The sequence below is a fragment of the Salvia hispanica genome, chromosome 3 (assembly GCF_029641045.1).
Source record: "Salvia hispanica isolate PSC_SH4W2 chromosome 3, Shi_PSC_v1, whole genome shotgun sequence".
Classification (NCBI taxonomy): Eukaryota; Viridiplantae; Streptophyta; class Magnoliopsida; order Lamiales; family Lamiaceae; genus Salvia; species Salvia hispanica.
The window spans coordinates 35,791,272-35,809,545 of record NC_142694.1 but is presented as its reverse complement, the minus strand read 5'-3'; the positions used below and the strand labels follow the sequence as shown (position 1 = coordinate 35,809,545).

The 18,274-nt window shown below is 36.7% G+C and overlaps 2 protein-coding genes across 2 annotated transcripts; both read right to left on the bottom strand.

The window, feature by feature from the left end:
* Positions 1-125: 125 nt before the first annotated feature.
* Positions 126-2,799, bottom strand: LOC148930632 (uncharacterized). Its single transcript, XM_089066567.1, has 11 exons — positions 2,755-2,799; positions 2,536-2,607; positions 2,360-2,440; positions 2,117-2,191; positions 1,952-2,020; positions 1,670-1,807; positions 1,401-1,567; positions 1,124-1,304; positions 927-1,049; positions 595-738; positions 126-503 (listed from the first exon to the last, which is right to left on the bottom strand). The coding sequence occupies exons 1-11, from the start codon at positions 2,797-2,799 to the stop codon at positions 126-128; spliced, it is 1,473 nt and encodes a 490-aa protein (XP_088922693.1).
* LOC148930631 (uncharacterized) lies at positions 2,796-4,364 on the bottom strand. The gene is made up of 5 exons (XM_089066566.1): positions 4,092-4,364; positions 3,422-4,006; positions 3,113-3,199; positions 2,932-3,003; positions 2,796-2,816 (listed from the first exon to the last, which is right to left on the bottom strand). The coding sequence occupies exons 1-5, from the start codon at positions 4,362-4,364 to the stop codon at positions 2,796-2,798; spliced, it is 1,038 nt and encodes a 345-aa protein (XP_088922692.1).
* Between the last annotated feature and the right edge of the window lie 13,910 nt (positions 4,365-18,274).

Here is an 18,274-nt window from a genome sequence, read left to right as displayed (position 1 = left end):
CTGAAATGAACTAAATCGGTTACCCAATGCAGTATTATAGGCTAATAATGAACAACATTACAAAGTGTGGTATTTTATTCAAAATTGCTCATAACAGATGTATGTCAAATACAAAATTTGATTCATTAATTCTTCTTTAAATATGAAGCAATCATTTTCTCAACATCAATTTCAATGTGTTTGCTTTCCTCTTCATAATACGCTGATGTAACAATTTTGTTGTTGAAGCTTTCGTGGCTGTTTTCAGCTAACAGCAGTGCCGGACAATATTTTGCCCTCAAGCTTTGAAGCACACCTGAGCTTGATTTCTTCAAGCCGCAATTCCAGCAACCTTCACGCTCACCCTTGTACGTTTCCATATGCTGCATCAGAAATACTCCACAGTCTTCAACGTTATCAACTGTCCTCCATGGCATTTTCAATCTCTCCATTTTGGCGTTGGAAACGATCTTGCAATATGCGTGGAGACCATCCTTTGTGAGGAAGTGACAAAAATATGATCTCTGCATGTACAAAATAAATACATGGCAATTGTAGTTGTGTGTATTCATATGTATGTGCTATAAAATTCAATCATAAGAGAAGAATACGAACCAATGTTTCTGGAATATGACCATAATTAATTGTGAGGTCGTTGTCATCCCCGTTTGCAGAATTGTCTATTATAGCAATAGCATTTCTCTTGAAGCAAAAACAAACAGCATAATAATGCTGATTTGAACATATGGGGAAGAAGACCTATTGAATGAAGTAACAAGCAATATTAATGAAGTAATAAAGTATACAAATGAAGTACTGCACAATCTGAAAATGAAGTAACATGAAAAATGAATGAAGTAATAAAATGTATGAATGAAGTAATAAAATGTATGAATGAAGTAATATAGTGTAGAAATGAAGTACTAATGAAGTAATGATGCTTGTACCGTGTTCACATCTTTCCATTTGAAATATGGAATTTCCTTCACCTCTCTGTCCAAGTTGTTACAGAAGTTTGCAATAACTGTGTTGACATCCATGGATTGAGGCTTTGTCACAATGGTGTACAACTGCATATTAATATTAATGTAGTTAGGATCTTCACAACATACAATCTTATTATATTTCAATAATTTGTACTTACACATGGATAAGTGGTGAAGAATAGCCGCCTTGATGAGTATGGTGATCGGATTTCTTCCATGTTGTTGAGGTAAGAAGCCCACGCATCTATAACGCCAACAACAATCAATTGCCGAGGTATCAAAGAACACATTTCCATCTTTGTAACTTTCACAACATCGTCGTCATAAACAAGTACAAATCTGCACATTGTGTAATACATGTTAGAATTTCACATTCTATTGTTGGATATGTTAATAGTGTGATATACTATTAGAAAACAATATTAGAAATCATACCCATGTCTTTCATGTGTTACAAGAATCCAGTAATATGATTCTTTCTCATCTTTACTGAGCTTGTTTGTAATCTTAACTGGTCTGTCAGCGAATGGAGATCGCAATGCATGAGAAACAGTTTTCTCTGCTCTAGTACGTACCTCCATTCGACCCTTCAAAGTTTTGATCTATTGTTTGCAATAAATAAATCACTTGTAACACATTATTTATTAACCACAAGACAAACTTCAGAGTATATATTATTAGATTCTTAATTTGTACAGGATTACCTTGTTAGCATTGTAAACAATGATCTCAGTCCCCACCGGCTTACCAACTAGAGGACCACTATCCATGAAATCATCATCAATGTCTATATCCTTGTAAGCATCAATAACTGATTGTATTTCCGCAGCGACATTAATATTCTATTCACCAAAATATAGATATAAATTTTTCCATGATGTAGTGTATCATATTAATAATGAAGTATTATATTATTAGATAGTTCATTCAGAGATATGTTTACTTCATCACAACCAAATATTACTTCATCCAAAATAAATTTATACCTTTGCTCCATTATCTGTATGCAATCTCATATTTGCTCCATGTTGAACTACACACGGTGTATTAAAATCCTGGTAGTGGCAATACGTCCATTCAAAAAATGTTTCATTTCAAGGACAATTTACTTCTTCATATAGGAGGCATACTACTAGCTATTGTAATATTACCTCTGCCACTAGATTAGCTTCTAAGTTTCCCCTTAGTCCAACATCAACATTGAAGATTGATGGTGGAATATTCTGCTGCAAGTAGTATTATATAATCACATAGTTCATTTAGTAAGATGTTTACTTCATCACAACTAAATATTACTTCATGCAGAATGGATAATTATATAACTAGAGAGTTCATTCAGTGAGATTTTTACTTAATCACAACTAAGTGTTACTTCATCCAGAATAAATTTATACCTTTGCTCCATCTTTTGGCTCATTATCTGTATGCGATCTCATATTTGCTCCATGTTGAACTACACACGACATATTAAAATCCTGGTAGTTGCAATACGTCCATTCAAAAAATGATTCATTCAAGGAAAATTTACTTCATCATATAGGAGGCATACTTCTAACTATTGTAGTATTACCTCTGCCACTAGATTAGCTTCTAAGTTTCCTCTAAGTCCAGCATCAAGATTGAAGATTGATGGTGGGATATTCTGCCATTAGTATTAGATAATCAGATAGTTCATTCATTTAGATGTTTACTTCATCACAACTAAATATTAGTTCATCCAGAATGAATAATTATATAATTAAATAGTTCATTCAGTGAGATTTTTACTTCATCCATAATAAATTTATACCTTTGCTCCATCATCTTTTAGCTCATCATCTATATACGATCTCATATTTGCTCCATGTTGAACTACACACGGTGTATTAAAATCCTGATGGTTGCAATACGTCCATTCAAAAAATGATTCATTTCAATGACAATTTACTTCATCATATAGGAATACTTCTAGCTATTGTAATATTACCTCTGCCACTAGATTAGCTTCTAAGTTTTCCTTAAGTCCAGCATCAACATTGAAGATTGATGGTGGAATATTCTGCCAGTAGTATTATATAATTAGATAGTTCATTCAATGAGATGTTTTCTTCATCACAACTAAATATTACTTCATGCAGAATCAATAAGAGCCAAGAACAGCTTCTTACCTTGTCCAAATCTTGGACAGGCATGAATTGCACAGCCTTAAAGATGTAGCTTTCGGGATCTATGTCCCTTGTTGGTGTAGTATCAACCTGTATATAATAAACAGGTATACAAACAAAACCCAATGAACAAGTATTCTTCATTTTAAAACCCCATTATGGAGGAAGTCAGTTAGTTACAAAAACCATATAATACAACAAAAAGGTTTAGTTCATCCCAAATACATGCCATACTAATGTGTTTTATAAATTACATCACAATAACATAAAATTCCAAGCACAACATCACGACACAACCCATCATCAACTTACGTTTCTTCCATGAATCTCTAATCCTAGATCAAACGATGGCCCTTCTGTTTGCCATTTCTTTCTTTGTTCAACCACCCTCATTACTTTTTCTACAGCCTCAATAAACTCAGGATTGTCGAGGTCATCTTCTTCCATTGCTTGAGACATGGACTGTACATCATTGGCATCTTCTTCCGGCTCCATCTCATTCAACCCCATCATCTTCATTGTGCATTTGGCTGCAACTTTAGAGCACCCATCATTCTTTATCTCATCTGCACCATCTTTCAACTCCGTCATCAGTTCACCAAGGACATCAGCAGCCTTTCCCATAAGTGTGATAACTGTAGTTCTACGTTGGGTTGCCTTAGAGATATCATTGGGCTTTGCCGCAGAGGAGGACGCAATATTGACCTTGACAACGTCTTCAGACAGGTAGCTTGTTCGGGGATCAAAGATTGGCTCCTTAATGCCTCTGCCGAATGGCCCGGGCTCAAGCTCCATTTTCTGGCATTGGTGGATTAACGTGCTTGTCCAGCCCTTAATGGTTGGGAATGTTCGGGTAACATGCCTCGATCGAAGCACAATCCTATCAATATAACATGGCTACAAAATGAAAGCTATCATTAGTAAAGTTCATATTTAAAACATATTTATTCAATGTTAATAAAATTTTGAATATAAAACTTACCACCAGAAATGAAATTGGGCCAGTGAATGGTTTGTCCTTGTTTTCAGCCCAGGTATTATAGGCCTTGAGTAAGCTATCAATGACATAGCCACACCAGTTGTATTCCTTGACATTATCAATGTCATGGATTACCCCTTCAATTTGCGTGTGCAAGTATCCATCTGCCTTAGGGTTGATCAAGATTGTATCAACCAAAATCAGGAATATCTTTCTGAACTTCTCCCCTCCACTGACATCACTTAACATCTTTTCTATAAGCATATCTGCACCCATTGTAGACCTCTTTCAACCTCCAGATTTTGCAATCTCATCTATGAACTTGTTGCTCTTTTGACGTCCATTATGCTCTAACTTCAAACTACCATTTGGCAACCCCAAGGTAGCCCGCACATCATCATGCCCAATATGTAGTATACCACGTTGGTAAACTACACCGCATGTATCTTGATCAAAATGATCAAGAATCTCAAATGCGAGCTTCGCTGGGATTATAGTTCAAGTTGAAGTGCAAAAGACTTCCAAACCCAATATCTTCTACAGCATCTCTTTGATCACCATTAAGCGATTCAATCGCTTCAACAAATTTCCTAGGTCCTCTCTTAAGACATAGGATTCTCTGGACAGAAGGTCTACTTGCATCTTCTTTAGCATCATTACGAACAAACTTTTTACCTTTCTCTTTTCCTTTTTTAGCATCATTTCCTTCTGTATTTTCCGATTCTGCAACTTTGTTAACAATCTTCTTTCTTCGCTTTTCCTTATCCTTATCTCTCTGTTCCCCACCAGGTAAAGCACCTTCTGTTTCTCTGATTCTCTTTGCGCCTAACATATGCAAGTAAAATTATTTAGTTCATCAGTTAACTTATTTAGGTCATTGCAACTAAAATTTATTTTAAAACTAACCTTGGTTCTCTGTATTTGCTGGCTTATCATGCTTATGTTTAGTCCTCAATTAATCATTAAAGTCATTACCACCGCATACTTTGTTCATATTCATCATTTCTGAAAAAAGTGGACTATTTTAGTGAGTGAATTAAATTACATGTTGTATTAAATCAAACCATAATGGAAGTTTTGGAATTTAACCTTGAAGCTTCTCAATGGGTGTAATGGTTTTCTCTATAGCCTTCAATTTCTTGTCCCCTGCATCAACATCATCATTAATAAATACAATTAATAGTACTAGTTAACTACACCATGTCAATTTATTATTTCAAAACAAAAATAGCTTAGACTTCACTTTTTACCTTCCGGAATAGAATTTTTGAGCCCTTTAACTGCATCTAATTTCTCTACAGATGAACCTTTGGCTATATAAAAAGTACACAACACATTGAAAATTAAAAATTAGATAAAGATCAAGATCTTACTTAATCATATGAATTCAATACTTCATTCATCTATGCTTTAATTTAATTTTTTACTTTTGGTAGCAGAGATTTTAGAACTACTTGCATTCTTGCTAGTTGCAGAGGAATTTTTATCTATACATAACAAACACAGAATTAATATACAACATATCATCCACAATAATAGATAATTCTCTTGGAATACTATGTAACCTCATTTATTATGATTTTTTCACTTTATATTACTTCATTTTTAGAGTCTGATACTTCATTATAATGTTATATTACTTCATTTTAGTAATAAACCCTATTGTATAAACATAATATTTATATTACTTCAATACAGTAAATAGGTAGTTCATAGTTAGAGTCTGTTACTTCAGAATAATGTTCTATTACTTCATTAGAGTCTGTAACAGGGAACATGAAAAAAGTAATAAAATGTATGAATGAAGTACTTGCCTAAGTAATTTGAGAGGATTTCTAAAGAAATCTTCGAATTCATCTTCTTTTTAGATGAATTTTCACCTATACATGAGAATAGAGAATAAATTTACAACATATCATATACAATTATAGATAGTTCACTTGGAATACTCCGTTACCTCATTTAATATGATGACAGATAGTTTAATATGATACTTCATTGTCATAACTTATTACTTCATTATATGAATTCAATACTTCACAAAAACTAGATTATAGTTAATAGGAAAACAGATGAGTTGCATTACCTCATTACATAAGATATGTATGTCATTTGAATATGCAAACAATGCATCAGTTAATTTTAGTTCTAAATCCTAAACTAATACAAAACAGTAAACATATACTTCATTTTTAGAGTCATTTAATTCATTCAAATGTTTTATTACTTCATTTTGGTAATAAAACCTACTGTATAACTTATTACTTCATTATATGAATTCAATACTTCACAACAACTAATATACAACATATCATCCACAATTATAGATAGTTCACTTGGAATAATACTATGTTAATTCATTAAGTACACATTAAATATCAATTCATTTTTTACCTTTTGTAGTAGGGATTTCCGTAGGGATTTGAGTAGAACTACTTGCTTTTTTCCTAGTTGAAGAGGAATTTTTACCTGTACATAACAAATACAGAATTAATTTACAACATATAATCCACAATTATAGATAGTTCACCTGGAACACTCTGTTACCTCATTTAATATGATTACAGATTGTTTAATATGATACTTCATTATCATAACTTATTACTTCATTATATGAATTCAATACTTCACAAAAACTAGATTATAGTTAATAGGAAAACAGATGAGTTGCATTACCTCATTACATAAGATATGTATGTCATTTGAATATGCAAACAATGCATCAGTTAATTTTAGTTCTAAATCCTAAACTAATACAAAACAGTAAACATATACTTCATTTTTAGAGTCATTTAATTCATTCTAATGTTTTATTACTTCATTTTGGTAATAAAACCTACTGTATAACTTATTACTTCATTATATGAATTCAATACTTCACAACAACTAATATACAACATATCATCCACAATTATAGATAGTTCACTTGGAATAATACTATGTTAATTCATTAAGTACACATTAAATATCAATTCATTTTTTACCTTTTGTAGTAGGGATTTCCGTAGGGATTTGAGTAGAACTACTTGCTTTTTTCCTAGTTGAAGAGGAATTTTTACATGTACATAACAAATACAGAATTAATTTACAACATATCATCCACAATTACAGATAGTTCACTTGGAATACTCTGTTACCTCATTTAATAAGATTACAGATAGTTTAATATGATACTTCATTATCATAACTTATTACTTCATTATATGAATTCAATACTTCACAAAAACTAGATTATAGTTAATAGGAAAACAGATGAGTTGCATTACCTCATTACATAAGATATGTAGGTCATTTCAATATGCAAACAATGCATCAGTTAATTTTAGTTCTAAATCCTAAACTAATACAAAACAGTAAACATATACTTCATTTTTAGAGTCATTTACTTCATTCTAATGTTTTATTACTTCATTTTGGTAATAAAACCTATTGTATAAACAAATGATTTATATTACTTCATTATCATAATTTATTACTTCATTAAAAAGAATATATAGTTCATTTTGATGAAGAACACAGCAGTTAAGTTTAATCCAAAAATCCTAAACACATCAATAAGAAACACAATATTAATATACAACATATCATCTACAATTTTAGAAAGTTCACTTGGAATACTCTGTTACCTGATTTTCATAATTTATTTCTTCATTTTACAAATTTAATTCCTAGGTTTTACCTTCTGGATCTGAAATTTTCTTTCCAGCATCTGCATCGATGTTCCGAGTTGCTTGTTTCATATCCAGCTGCTTCTGAGTCGATTTTTGTACTATTTTGACAAAAATCAGAATCGAAGGTAGGAATGAGATGAACTTAATGAAATAAATTAAGAGTAAGAACCTTGAAAATCTTCAGATGTGTATTACCTTCACCAGATTTCCGGCCAGAACGCAAATTGCGGCTCGAATTTTCCGTTGAAGATTTACGAGTATCAACCATTTTCTAAATGTGGATTCGATGTAGATGCTTAATGGTACAAATGCTGAACAGATGTCGTCAATTTTAGTCCTATATCGCCGGAGATGAGTGGTGAAGATGAAGATTAGCCGTCGATTTTCCGATCGCTAGGGTTTTCTGCGAGAATTTTGAGAGAGAATTAAGTTTTGCAAATGTGAGAGGAAAACCTGAAGCGGGAGGAAATTTCTGAGGATTTTGATTTTTTACCCTAATTCTGAAATTACATAAATACCCCCGCTGAAGTAAATTGTGTATACAATGAAGTGCGAAAAATTACCCTTACTTATCTAATCTAGCCCTTGATTTTCTTGATCTTGTGGCTATAATTTGTTCTCTAGTTATGTACTTAATGGGCACTTGCCCTATATCACTACTCTATATATATATATATATATATATAGTCCTATTAACCACAAATCCACCCTTAAAGACCGAACTAGAGACCACATTAGGGCCACTCATTTTTCTCAATCTTATGGTTATGATTAATTTACAATTAATTTAATATTTTATTAAATAAAAATGTTTTTTTTTTTAGATTTTTTTAATTTTTTTTAATTTTATATTTTTAAAATTTTTTAAAGTTTTTTTTTAATTTTTTTAATAAAAAAATTATTTATTTTTTTTACTTTTTTTATTTTTTTTTTATTCGATAAAAACTTACTGGAGTAAATAATGAACTATATTCACTACATAATGAACTAAATGAATGTATGTTATGAACTTATTACTTCATTCAATCGTGCTATTACTTCATTCCGTTAGTTTATTACTTCATTTATTCATGCTATTACTTCATTCTATTAGTTTATTACTTCATTCCGTTAGTTTATTACTTCATTCAGTCATGCTATTACTTTATTCCATTAGTTTATTACTTCATAATGTGTTATGACATAATTATCTTTCAGTTGGGTTTAGGGTTATTACTTCATTCCGTTACTTTATTACTTCATTCAGTCATGTTATTGTTATGAGCTTATTACTTCATTCAGCCGTGCTATTACTTCATTCCGTTAGTTTATTACTTCATTCAGTCATGTTATTACTTCATATTTATTAATTCATAATTTGTTATGACATAATTATCTTTCAGTTGGGTTTAGGGTAATTACTTCATTCCTTTGGTTTATCACTTCATTCATTCATGTTATTACTTCATTCTATTAGTTCAGTACTTCATTTCCGTTAGTTTATTACTTCATTCAGTTATGTTATTACTTCATTTCATTAGTTTACTACTTCATTCTGTTAGTTTATTACTTCATTTTATTATTTTATTACTTCATAATGTGTTATGACATAATTATCTTTCAGTTGAAGTAAATTCAGTATATAATGAATGCGAAAAATTACTTCATAACATACATTCATTTAGTTCATTATGTAGTGAATATAGTTCATTATTTACTCCAGCAAGTTTTTATCGAATAAAAAAAAATCTTAAAAAAAAAATAAAAATAATATTTAAAAAAAAAAATTAATAATTTTTTAAAAAAAATTTAAAAAAAAAAATTTTAAAAATAAATTAGAAACGTTTTTATTTAATACAATATTAAATTAATTCTAAATTAATCATAATCATAAGATAGAGAAAAATGAGTGGCCCAAATTTGGTATCTAGTTCGGTCTTTAAGAAGGGTTCGACATTGATCACAACTCTATATATATATATATAGGTTTGTGTTAAAATGAGAACACCTCTTAAGGTAACACCATACCATCAATCCTAGCCAATCATTTCTACACATGGACGAATAATCAGCTGCCATGTGGCAATCATAAAAATTGCTCAAGGGTAAATTTTCGCGGACTACAATATCCAATACGCTAGACTGCAATTTTTCCCGCCTGCAATATTCAATACGCTGGACTGCAATCTATAGATTGCAGTTTAGTGTATTGGATATTGCAGTCTAGCGTGGTGTCACAGTGTTATTTTAAGAGTGTTGTCATTTTAACGCACCCCTATATATATATATATGGAGATGATCAAAATAAGTATGTGTTTAAATCAAGAAATGCAGCCCAAATCTTGGCCCTATGATTAAATGATCTAATGGTCAATAATTAACCAAAAACACGGAAGGTCATAATTAAGTAGTTTTAGGTCATATATATTAGGGGTGGCGAAACGGGTTACCCGCGGGTACCCGCACCCGACAAGTCGGGTACCCGTACCCGATTTTAGCAAAATTTATTGTCCCAGTACCCGCCTCGTGACATACCGGGATTACCCGATACCCGTGACGGGTATCCCGTACCCGACATTGCGGGTACCCGGACCCGACCCGAAATCCTAATAAAAAATTTGAAAATCATAATAATAACCGTCAATGTTCCCTAATTTACTTTATTAATATCGATGGTAAACGTTGAATAGATTGAGAATAAAAGTAAGGGGACACTCTATAGCTAATTCTGATGAATTTTCAATTGTATGTTCGTTGGAATATAAAAATGTTTTAAATGAACTCTTAGATTATATAAAGTACTCCCACTGTTCCGCCTTTATAGAGGCATTTCATTTTCTTCACCCATTTTAGAAATATAATAATATAAATACTCTTTTCTACATTATTATTTCTCTTACTTTATTTTTTCTCAGTTCTAACTATTTATTATTAATTTTTCAAAATGAGTGCGTATATGACTATTATTATTTAATTATTTACTTTTTTTTTCTCCACTTTAACTATTTGAAACACCTTTATTTATATGGAACGGAGGGAGTATTAAAAGATGGAATATGACTAATACTAATAATAACGGGTATTACGGGACTAACGGGTATACCCGTACGGGTAGTGGGTATACCCGCTACCCGCAAAATTCTAAAATACACTACCCGATCCCATCTCGTTTCCCGTTATCGTCGGATAGCGGGTACCCAATACCCGGCGGGTAGCGGGTCGAGATGGAAATTACCCATTACCCGCTACCCATTTTGCCAAATTCTGTCAAAAATTACCCATATATATAGGGACGTGATCAGATCCATAAGTCAAATTCTATCAAAAATTAAAACAAATTTCACTTATTGACCATAGTGCGCCCCTATATATATATATATATAGGAATGCGATCAAATACAAACTCTAAAGATGGTACAAACTCCAAACTATGATCTGGACCATTGAAAAATATCAACAGATCACAAAAAAGCATCAAAAGGAAAATGTCAATAGAGTTTTGATAAGGTTAATTTCATGGGATTTAGGCCGATGGGCCTTGACACCTCATGGTAATTTCTCAGTGTCCTCGGCCTGGGAGTTGGTCAGAAATAGGGGAGAAGAAAGGGAAGTGTTTGAGTTCATTTGGGATAGAGGCATAGGCCCAACAATATCGGTCTTTCTTTGGAGACTCTTAGCCAACCGAATCCCGGTCGATGAGAAAATCCAATGGAGGGGCGTCTCTCTTGCATCTAGGTGTCGCTGCTGTGTGAATCCAGACATTGAAACAAGGTTACATCTCTTTGTAAACAGTGAGGCAGCTTTTAGGATATGGGAACATTTTGCAAGATGGTTCCCTTATGCTCCGGAGTTTGCCAGGAGAGGGAATCATTTGGAAGGTCGATTGAGGTGGTGGCAAAGGCACACGGGGAACAAGAATAAACATCACCTTTGTATTTTGATCCCTTGCCTGATCTGCTGGTTTATTTGGACTGAAAGAAATGGGTGTGTTCATCAGGAAAATGTCTTCAAGGTAGAAAATGTTTGTAAAAGGGTTGTTGCATATTTGAGAAACTTGGTGTTAGCAGGGTTCCTGGGGCCAGATCAGTGGGTTGGCTGTGTCCCGAAAGTGGACTTTATGGAAGCACAGTCCAGGAAGAGTAAGGTGCGAAAGGTGGAGAAGGTGGTGTGGAGGCCACCTGAATGGCCATGGCTGAAGGTCAATACTGATAGGTCGTTTGAAGGATGCACGGGTAGGGCAGGGGGTGGAGGAGTGGTGCGCGATCACCTTGGAGACATCGTGGAGGCATTCTGCATCCCGGTGGCTGCATCCTCAGGTTTTGAGGCTGAACTGAAATCTCTTTTAGAGGGTGTGAAAATGGCTAAACGTCACAGTCTGATGCTGTGGCTGGAGACGGATGCTGAGATGGTGCGGTCTCTACTAGAAAAGAGGCAGTTGGGCCCTGCTGATACAAGACACACTATGGCAAAAATCGGCATGGAGCTAAAAGAGCTTCAATGGAGAGTTTCATGTATTAGGAGAGAAGGTAACAAAGTAGCGGATTTCCTTGCAAAAATGGGAAGAGATAGCCAGGAGTTGGAGAGATTTGAAGGAGGTGCTGTCCCAAGTCGGGCGAAAGCTCTTGCTAGGCTTGATCAACTCGGCATGCCGAGCTTTAGATTTTGATTTCCTTTTCGTTTTAATGTACGTCACTTGTATGAACCATCCACTTTTGGGAATGGTTATTTTGTAAAACCTTGGTTGACATGATATAGATGGGATGAGGGACCTACTCAACCCTCCACCAAGAAGGCTAATTTCATGCATCGGTTATATAGTGAAAAGCATTACATTTTGTTGGGTCTAACACGGTTTCTAAGCCAGATGTGTGACAGAATCGCTAGATCCAGGAGATGTTGGAGGAAACAGTCTAGCGAAGAAATGAAGTAGAAGTGAGCAGAACCTAAGGAAAAAAGAAGGCTAGAAGAAGGGAGTCAATAGCTGAGGGCAACAAAGTCTATCTATACCTCGCTGGGCCCCACTTCAACGCCTATAAATAGAGGAGCATGCAACACACAAGATATCACTCTTTTTCGTTCACTCTTAGCTCACACACAACACACACTTGGGAAATGGGAGTTCTGGGGTAGTTTTAGGTTTCAAGGGGTCAATTCTTCAGAGAAATTCTGTCGTAACACCGTCCGCGTGAGGGCGAAGATACAATCTACTTACTTTCAGTTCTTTTGCATTCTATTTCGTTCGAACTTCACTTTTGGAAGTCGATTTGGCTGTTGATGTTACTGATTATCTATGCATTTCTTAGTTTTCGTTATATTTGTGTTATTTCGTGTTGATCTACGTTGATCATGCTGTTAAGAGTTTTATTTCAGCGAGTTGCATGTTGATTTCTGTTTCTGTCATTTTGGTGCTCGATCTGGGAATTTGGCTGTAGATCTGCGGTGTTGTTGTTGAACGGAGGTTGTTGGTTGAATCTGAAGTTATGAAATGTTTTTTTTGGCTGGAGTTTGTGTCGGATGCTTGGATCCGGAGTGGATTTAGCGTCCGAGGTTGGATCTGAACAGGGGAAGTCGAGTTATGCATGGATTTTGAGTTTTCTGTTTGCTTTCTGTTTTGCTTCGTCTAGCATCCGTAGATCTATTTAGTTTTTAATTGTTCTTCATTAAATCGTTAAAATCCAGTCTGCTCTGTTCCGATTTCGCTCATGTTGTTTTCTTCTGAGTTTTTATGCAAATTGGTTGGAGAAGATGATGTCGCTGTTAGTTAGTACCTTAGTTAGTTGTTTTTCCAGTTTTTCGTCCGTACTCTGCTTTTTCAGTTATGGTCCCCACGGTCAGTTTATTTCCCAGATCTAGGTAATTAGGATAGTTTCTCAGATCTAGTGATTGTTCGGTTTTAGTTTATGTGCATGCTTTTGTTGTTTAGCCTAGATCTAGCTGTTAGTGTAGCAGTTTAAAATCCCAAGTTTAAGTTTAATTTCCTAAACCCAAAAAAAAATGCGTGGCAGCAGCCAATCCAAAAACAATTTCCAAATCCTTGAGCATGATTATTACGCATCCATCTCTGTGGGATCGATCCCTACTTCCCTGTGCTAGGTTTTAGTAAAGTGGTTGAGGGTTTTTGAAGAAGTGATATGTGTGTCCGACGACCAGGATTTTCCGACGACCAGTGAGTTCCTAGACCGTGTGATCTAGCGAATTTGTTGGACCTAGGAAACCTGTTATTTCTTTCTGTGCACACAGTGACTACCCACACACTAGTTGTGTCCTCTTCAAATGGCGCCGTTGTCGGGGAAGGATGGCGTTTATTGTTATTGCGTTTGAGGATTTGGTGTAAATAATTTAATTTCTGTTATTTTGTTCTCCTTGACAGTTTATGAACGCAGGCTTCCATTCTGGAAGTTGGGCTCATCTGGGTCAGGGAGCGGCCAATACAAGTGGCGAGTCAAGGAATCTACGTCTACCATCACCACCAGATCAGGTTTAAGGACGAAAGACCCATTTCCGTTCGAATCAGAAAGTGAGAAGGAGTGGAACTCATCAGGAGAAGAGGACGGAGAAGAGGACCCGAAGTCGTCCACCAAAACAGAGCAATCCGAGACTAAGGAAGAGGAGGACGTGAATATGGCACACATAGTGGACCCCGATCCGGAAATAGGTTCGCTCACCGCGCATCTAGACGGCGAGCCGGCCCATGCCATAGTCTCAAACCCGCGCCGGAGGTCTATTGATATTAAGACAAATGTGCTCGGAGTTTTGCCCACATTCTCTGGACAAAGGAACGAATGTCCTTATGAATTCCTAAACGATTTCAGTAAGTTGTGCAGCATTCAAAAGAGACCTAACGAGGCGACTGAGGAGGACTACCGTTTACGTGCAGTTCTGTTTGCCCTCAAAGGGGAAGCCAATACTTGGCTACTGAGGCTTCCACCAGACTCGATTAACACATGGAAAGATTTCAAGCTGGAATTCTTGGATTATTTTTTCCCCTCCAACAAGACAAATGCCTTGAAGAAGGAGATTCAGGAGTGCAAGCAGGAATATGATGAGTCTCTGAGTTCTTATTGGTCCCGGTTCAAGGGATTGCTGGATGCTTGTCCGAACCACAGGATGATAGAAGCGGAGACCTACTATCTGTTTTACGAAGGTGCAAATCCTGAATCAAAGGACTTGATGAATTCCTCGAGCGGGGGAAACTTTACCAAGAATAAAGCAAGTGAAGCCAGAGAGACTTTGGGAAGGCTGATTGAGGCGAAGAAGGCCTATGATAACCAGCGAAGCATATTGAGGAGAGGGTCAGCCAATGCAGTAACGGAACAAGATGACAAGAAAGTGGAAGATAGGATCGATAAGCTGGAGAAAGCATTGCTGAATGCAATTGAGAAATACAATCCGCATGCTCCAGCAGAAAATGAGAAACCCCCTGGTCCAGAGGAAAGGAAACTTCAGCCGTGTTACAGTCAGCCCTGTGAAGGGGAATGCCAAGCTCAAGCAAATTCGATGGGAAGTTGGAATCCAGACGGAAGTTGGAACCAAGGAAGACAGAGGGATGCTCCATGGAGGACTCACCTAAATTTTAGATGGACTGACAATGATCAAGGTCAGCCACCCCCACTTCAGCTCACGAATTATGCACACCCTCCGGAGAGGCAGTCCAACTGGTCAGGGAAAGGTCAAGAGGGGCAATTGCAACAGGGGTACAGGAATCAGGACCATACTAATTGGGGAAATAGGAATCAGAACAATCCAGGGAGCTCCCATGTACCACCTCACCAGAGAAATAACCAGGGAAACTACCAGAATTCCCAACCGAATCATCAAGGGAATCAAGGGTCTAGCAACCAGTACAACAACCATCAAGGGAATCAAGGGAACTATCGTCAGAACCAAGGTCAAGGACCGAATTTTAATCAATTCAACTCCAGGCCACAAAGGAGTTTGGATGACATGGTCCACGACCTAATGAATTCACAGCAGTTCATGCAGAATAACTTGCATTCCAACAATGACGTGGTGCACAAATTGCAAGACGCTCAGTCTGAACATAAAGCCGCCATGGACATGATGGCAAAGCAAGTGTCCCAGATCGCAGTTTTCTTGAATGAGATGCGAGGAAATGAAGGGAAACTTTCTGCCACGGTCAAACCACCAGACCGAGCAAACATTAGTCAAATCACCTTGAGATCTGGGCGGGGCTATGAAGGACCGACTTTGGAAATTGACGAGGAGGTACCTATGCAGGTTAGTGAAAGGGAAAAAAGTCAGATGCTTCAAGGGGATAGCCCTAGACCCAGGGAAATCCTTGTTCAGGATGACCTCCAGAAGGGAGATTTAGGGGGATCCCTACCTCGACCAAGAGACCCATTCTTCCTAGATCCAGAACCTGAAGTAGTAAGCAAGGAAGGAAACAGGGAAGTTGGTGAAACCCAGGCTGGGACTTCCACAAATGCAGTAAAGCGAACAAAACCATTTCCATACCGAGGGGAAGCAAAGAAAAAAAAGGATGATACAGAGGATCTCATGAAGATTTTTAGCAAGTTGGAAATCAACCTGCCATTCTTGCAAGCCCTAAAAATGTCTGCTTTCAGCAAGTTCATCAAGGAATTTATCGCAGGGAAGACCAAACCAGACGGGAAGATTGTGATCGGGGAGAATGTGTCTGCTGTGATACAAAAGAGAAGAATGCCCTCAAAATGCACAGACCCAGGTATGTTCACATTACCCATCTCTCTAGGGGACATCAAGGTCAAGCATGCCATATATGATCTAGGGGCGTCCATCAATGTTTTACCGCTTTCGATCTATAAGAAATTGATAGGAGTAAGGATGGTTGCTACCAAAGTAGTGATCCAGTTAGCAGATAGAACTTGCATTTGTCCTGAAGGTGTTTTGGAAAATGTCATAGTCAAAGTGCATGATTTTCTATATCCTGCGGATTTTTATGTGATCAAGATGAATGATAATGAGTCTACTGAGTCTAGTGGCGTGCTTTTAGGGAGACCATTTTTGCGTACTGCTAAGACCATTATCGATGTCTTCGATGGAACAATTTGCTTGGATTATAATGGGGAAAAATATACGTTCAGCATAGATGAGGGGATGAAAAGGCCTTTAGATGTTGAGAATCTGTATGCTATTGATGTTATTAACCCCCTGGTCCAAGAATATCTTGAGACGGAATTTATACAGGAACAAATTAACAACTCGGAGTTGAGTCATTCAATTGACAGAGAAGTTGTAGGATGGTGTGTAGCAATGAACACAATGGAGTTGACAGATGAGGAACTCACGGAGGCCATCATGGAGTTTTGCAGAAGTCCCGAGTCAGCCAAATCTAAGGGATCGGCTCACGTGGCTAGTCTGGAGAATTCTCCTGGGTCTGGGAAGGAGGCATTACCAGAAATTGCAGACAAAAATCTCTTGCCCCAGGAGACGAATGAAACAAAGAAGGAACTGAAGACACTTCCGCCAGGCCTCAAGTACGCTTACTTGGAGGAGGATGAGACATTCCCAGTAATAGTCAACAGTAACCTGACCAGGGAGCAGGAGAAGGGGTTGTTGGAAGTCATCAAAAGAAACAAGAAAGCCATAGGGTGGACTCTCTCGGATTTGGTAGGAATCAGTCCAGATCTTTGTATGCACCACATTCGTCTAGAAGAAGGTGCGAAGGCTCATCGAGATGCACAACGGAAAATGAATCCGAACATGCGAGAGGAAGTCCTAAAGGAGGTGTTAAAATTGCTTGCTCTAGTGATCATCTACTCCATTCCGGACAGCGAGTGGGTCAGTCCTGTCCATATGGTACCTAAAAAGTCTGGAATACAGGTTGTTAAGAATGAAAAGAACGAGTTGGTGCCCACTAGACTAGTGACGGGGTGGAGGATGTGTATCGACTACAGGAAGTTGAACGAGGCCACAAAGAAGGATCACTTCCCCCTACCTTTCATTGATCAGATGCTAGAAAGACTGGCTGGCAAACAGTATTTTTTGTTTCCTTGATGGATACAGTGGCTATTTCCAGATCTACGTTAACCCAGAGGACCAAGGGAAAACCATGTTTACGTGCCCCTTTGGTACGTATGCATACCGAAGAATGTCGTTCGGATTATGTAATACACCTGAAACTTTCCAGCGGTGTATGATGAGCATTTTCTCGGATCTGCTGGAAGTATGCATTGAGATATTCATGGACGATTTCACCGTATACGGGAACTCATTCGATACTTGTTTGGCCAGCCTTGATCTAGTGTTAAGGAGATGCCAAGAGAAGCATTTAGTATTGAATTTCGAAAAATGCCACTTCATGGTGACTGAAGGCATTGTCCTGGGTCACGTGGTTTCTGAGAGAGGAATACAAGTAGACAAAGCAAAGGTAGATGTGATATCAAAGCTACCATACCCTACGAACCAAAAAGAGGTTAGAGGCTTCCTAGGTCACGCAGGGTTTTATAGGAGGTTTATCAAGGATTTCGCAAAAATCGCGCAACCACTCACTCATTTGTTGCACAATGATGTGGAATTCGTCTTTGACGAAGGATG

What these genes read in the sequence shown, in the direction of transcription:
- LOC148930632 (XM_089066567.1), bottom strand. Translation starts at nt 2,799, where the DNA reads ATGAGATCGTATATAGATGATGAGCTAAAAGATGATGGAGCAAAG. An exon ending in GTAACACATGAAAGACATGG is followed by an intron (nt 1,305 to 1,400) that starts GTATGATTTCTA and finishes CACAATGTGCAG; the next exon opens with ATTTGTACTTGTTTATGACG. An exon ending in GTCATATTCCAGAAACATTG is followed by an intron (nt 504 to 594) that starts GTTCGTATTCTT and finishes TTGTACATGCAG; the next exon opens with AGATCATATTTTTGTCACTT.
- LOC148930631 (XM_089066566.1), bottom strand. Translation starts at nt 4,364, where the DNA reads ATGGGTGCAGATATGCTTATAGAAAAGATGTTAAGTGATGTCAGTGGA. An exon ending in GCCCAATTTCATTTCTGGTG is followed by an intron (nt 4,007 to 4,091) that starts GTAAGTTTTATA and finishes TTCATTTTGTAG; the next exon opens with CCATGTTATATTGATAGGAT. An exon ending in AAGCTAATCTAGTGGCAGAG is followed by an intron (nt 2,817 to 2,931) that starts GTAATATTACAA and finishes CACCGTGTGTAG; the next exon opens with TTCAACATGGAGCAAATATG.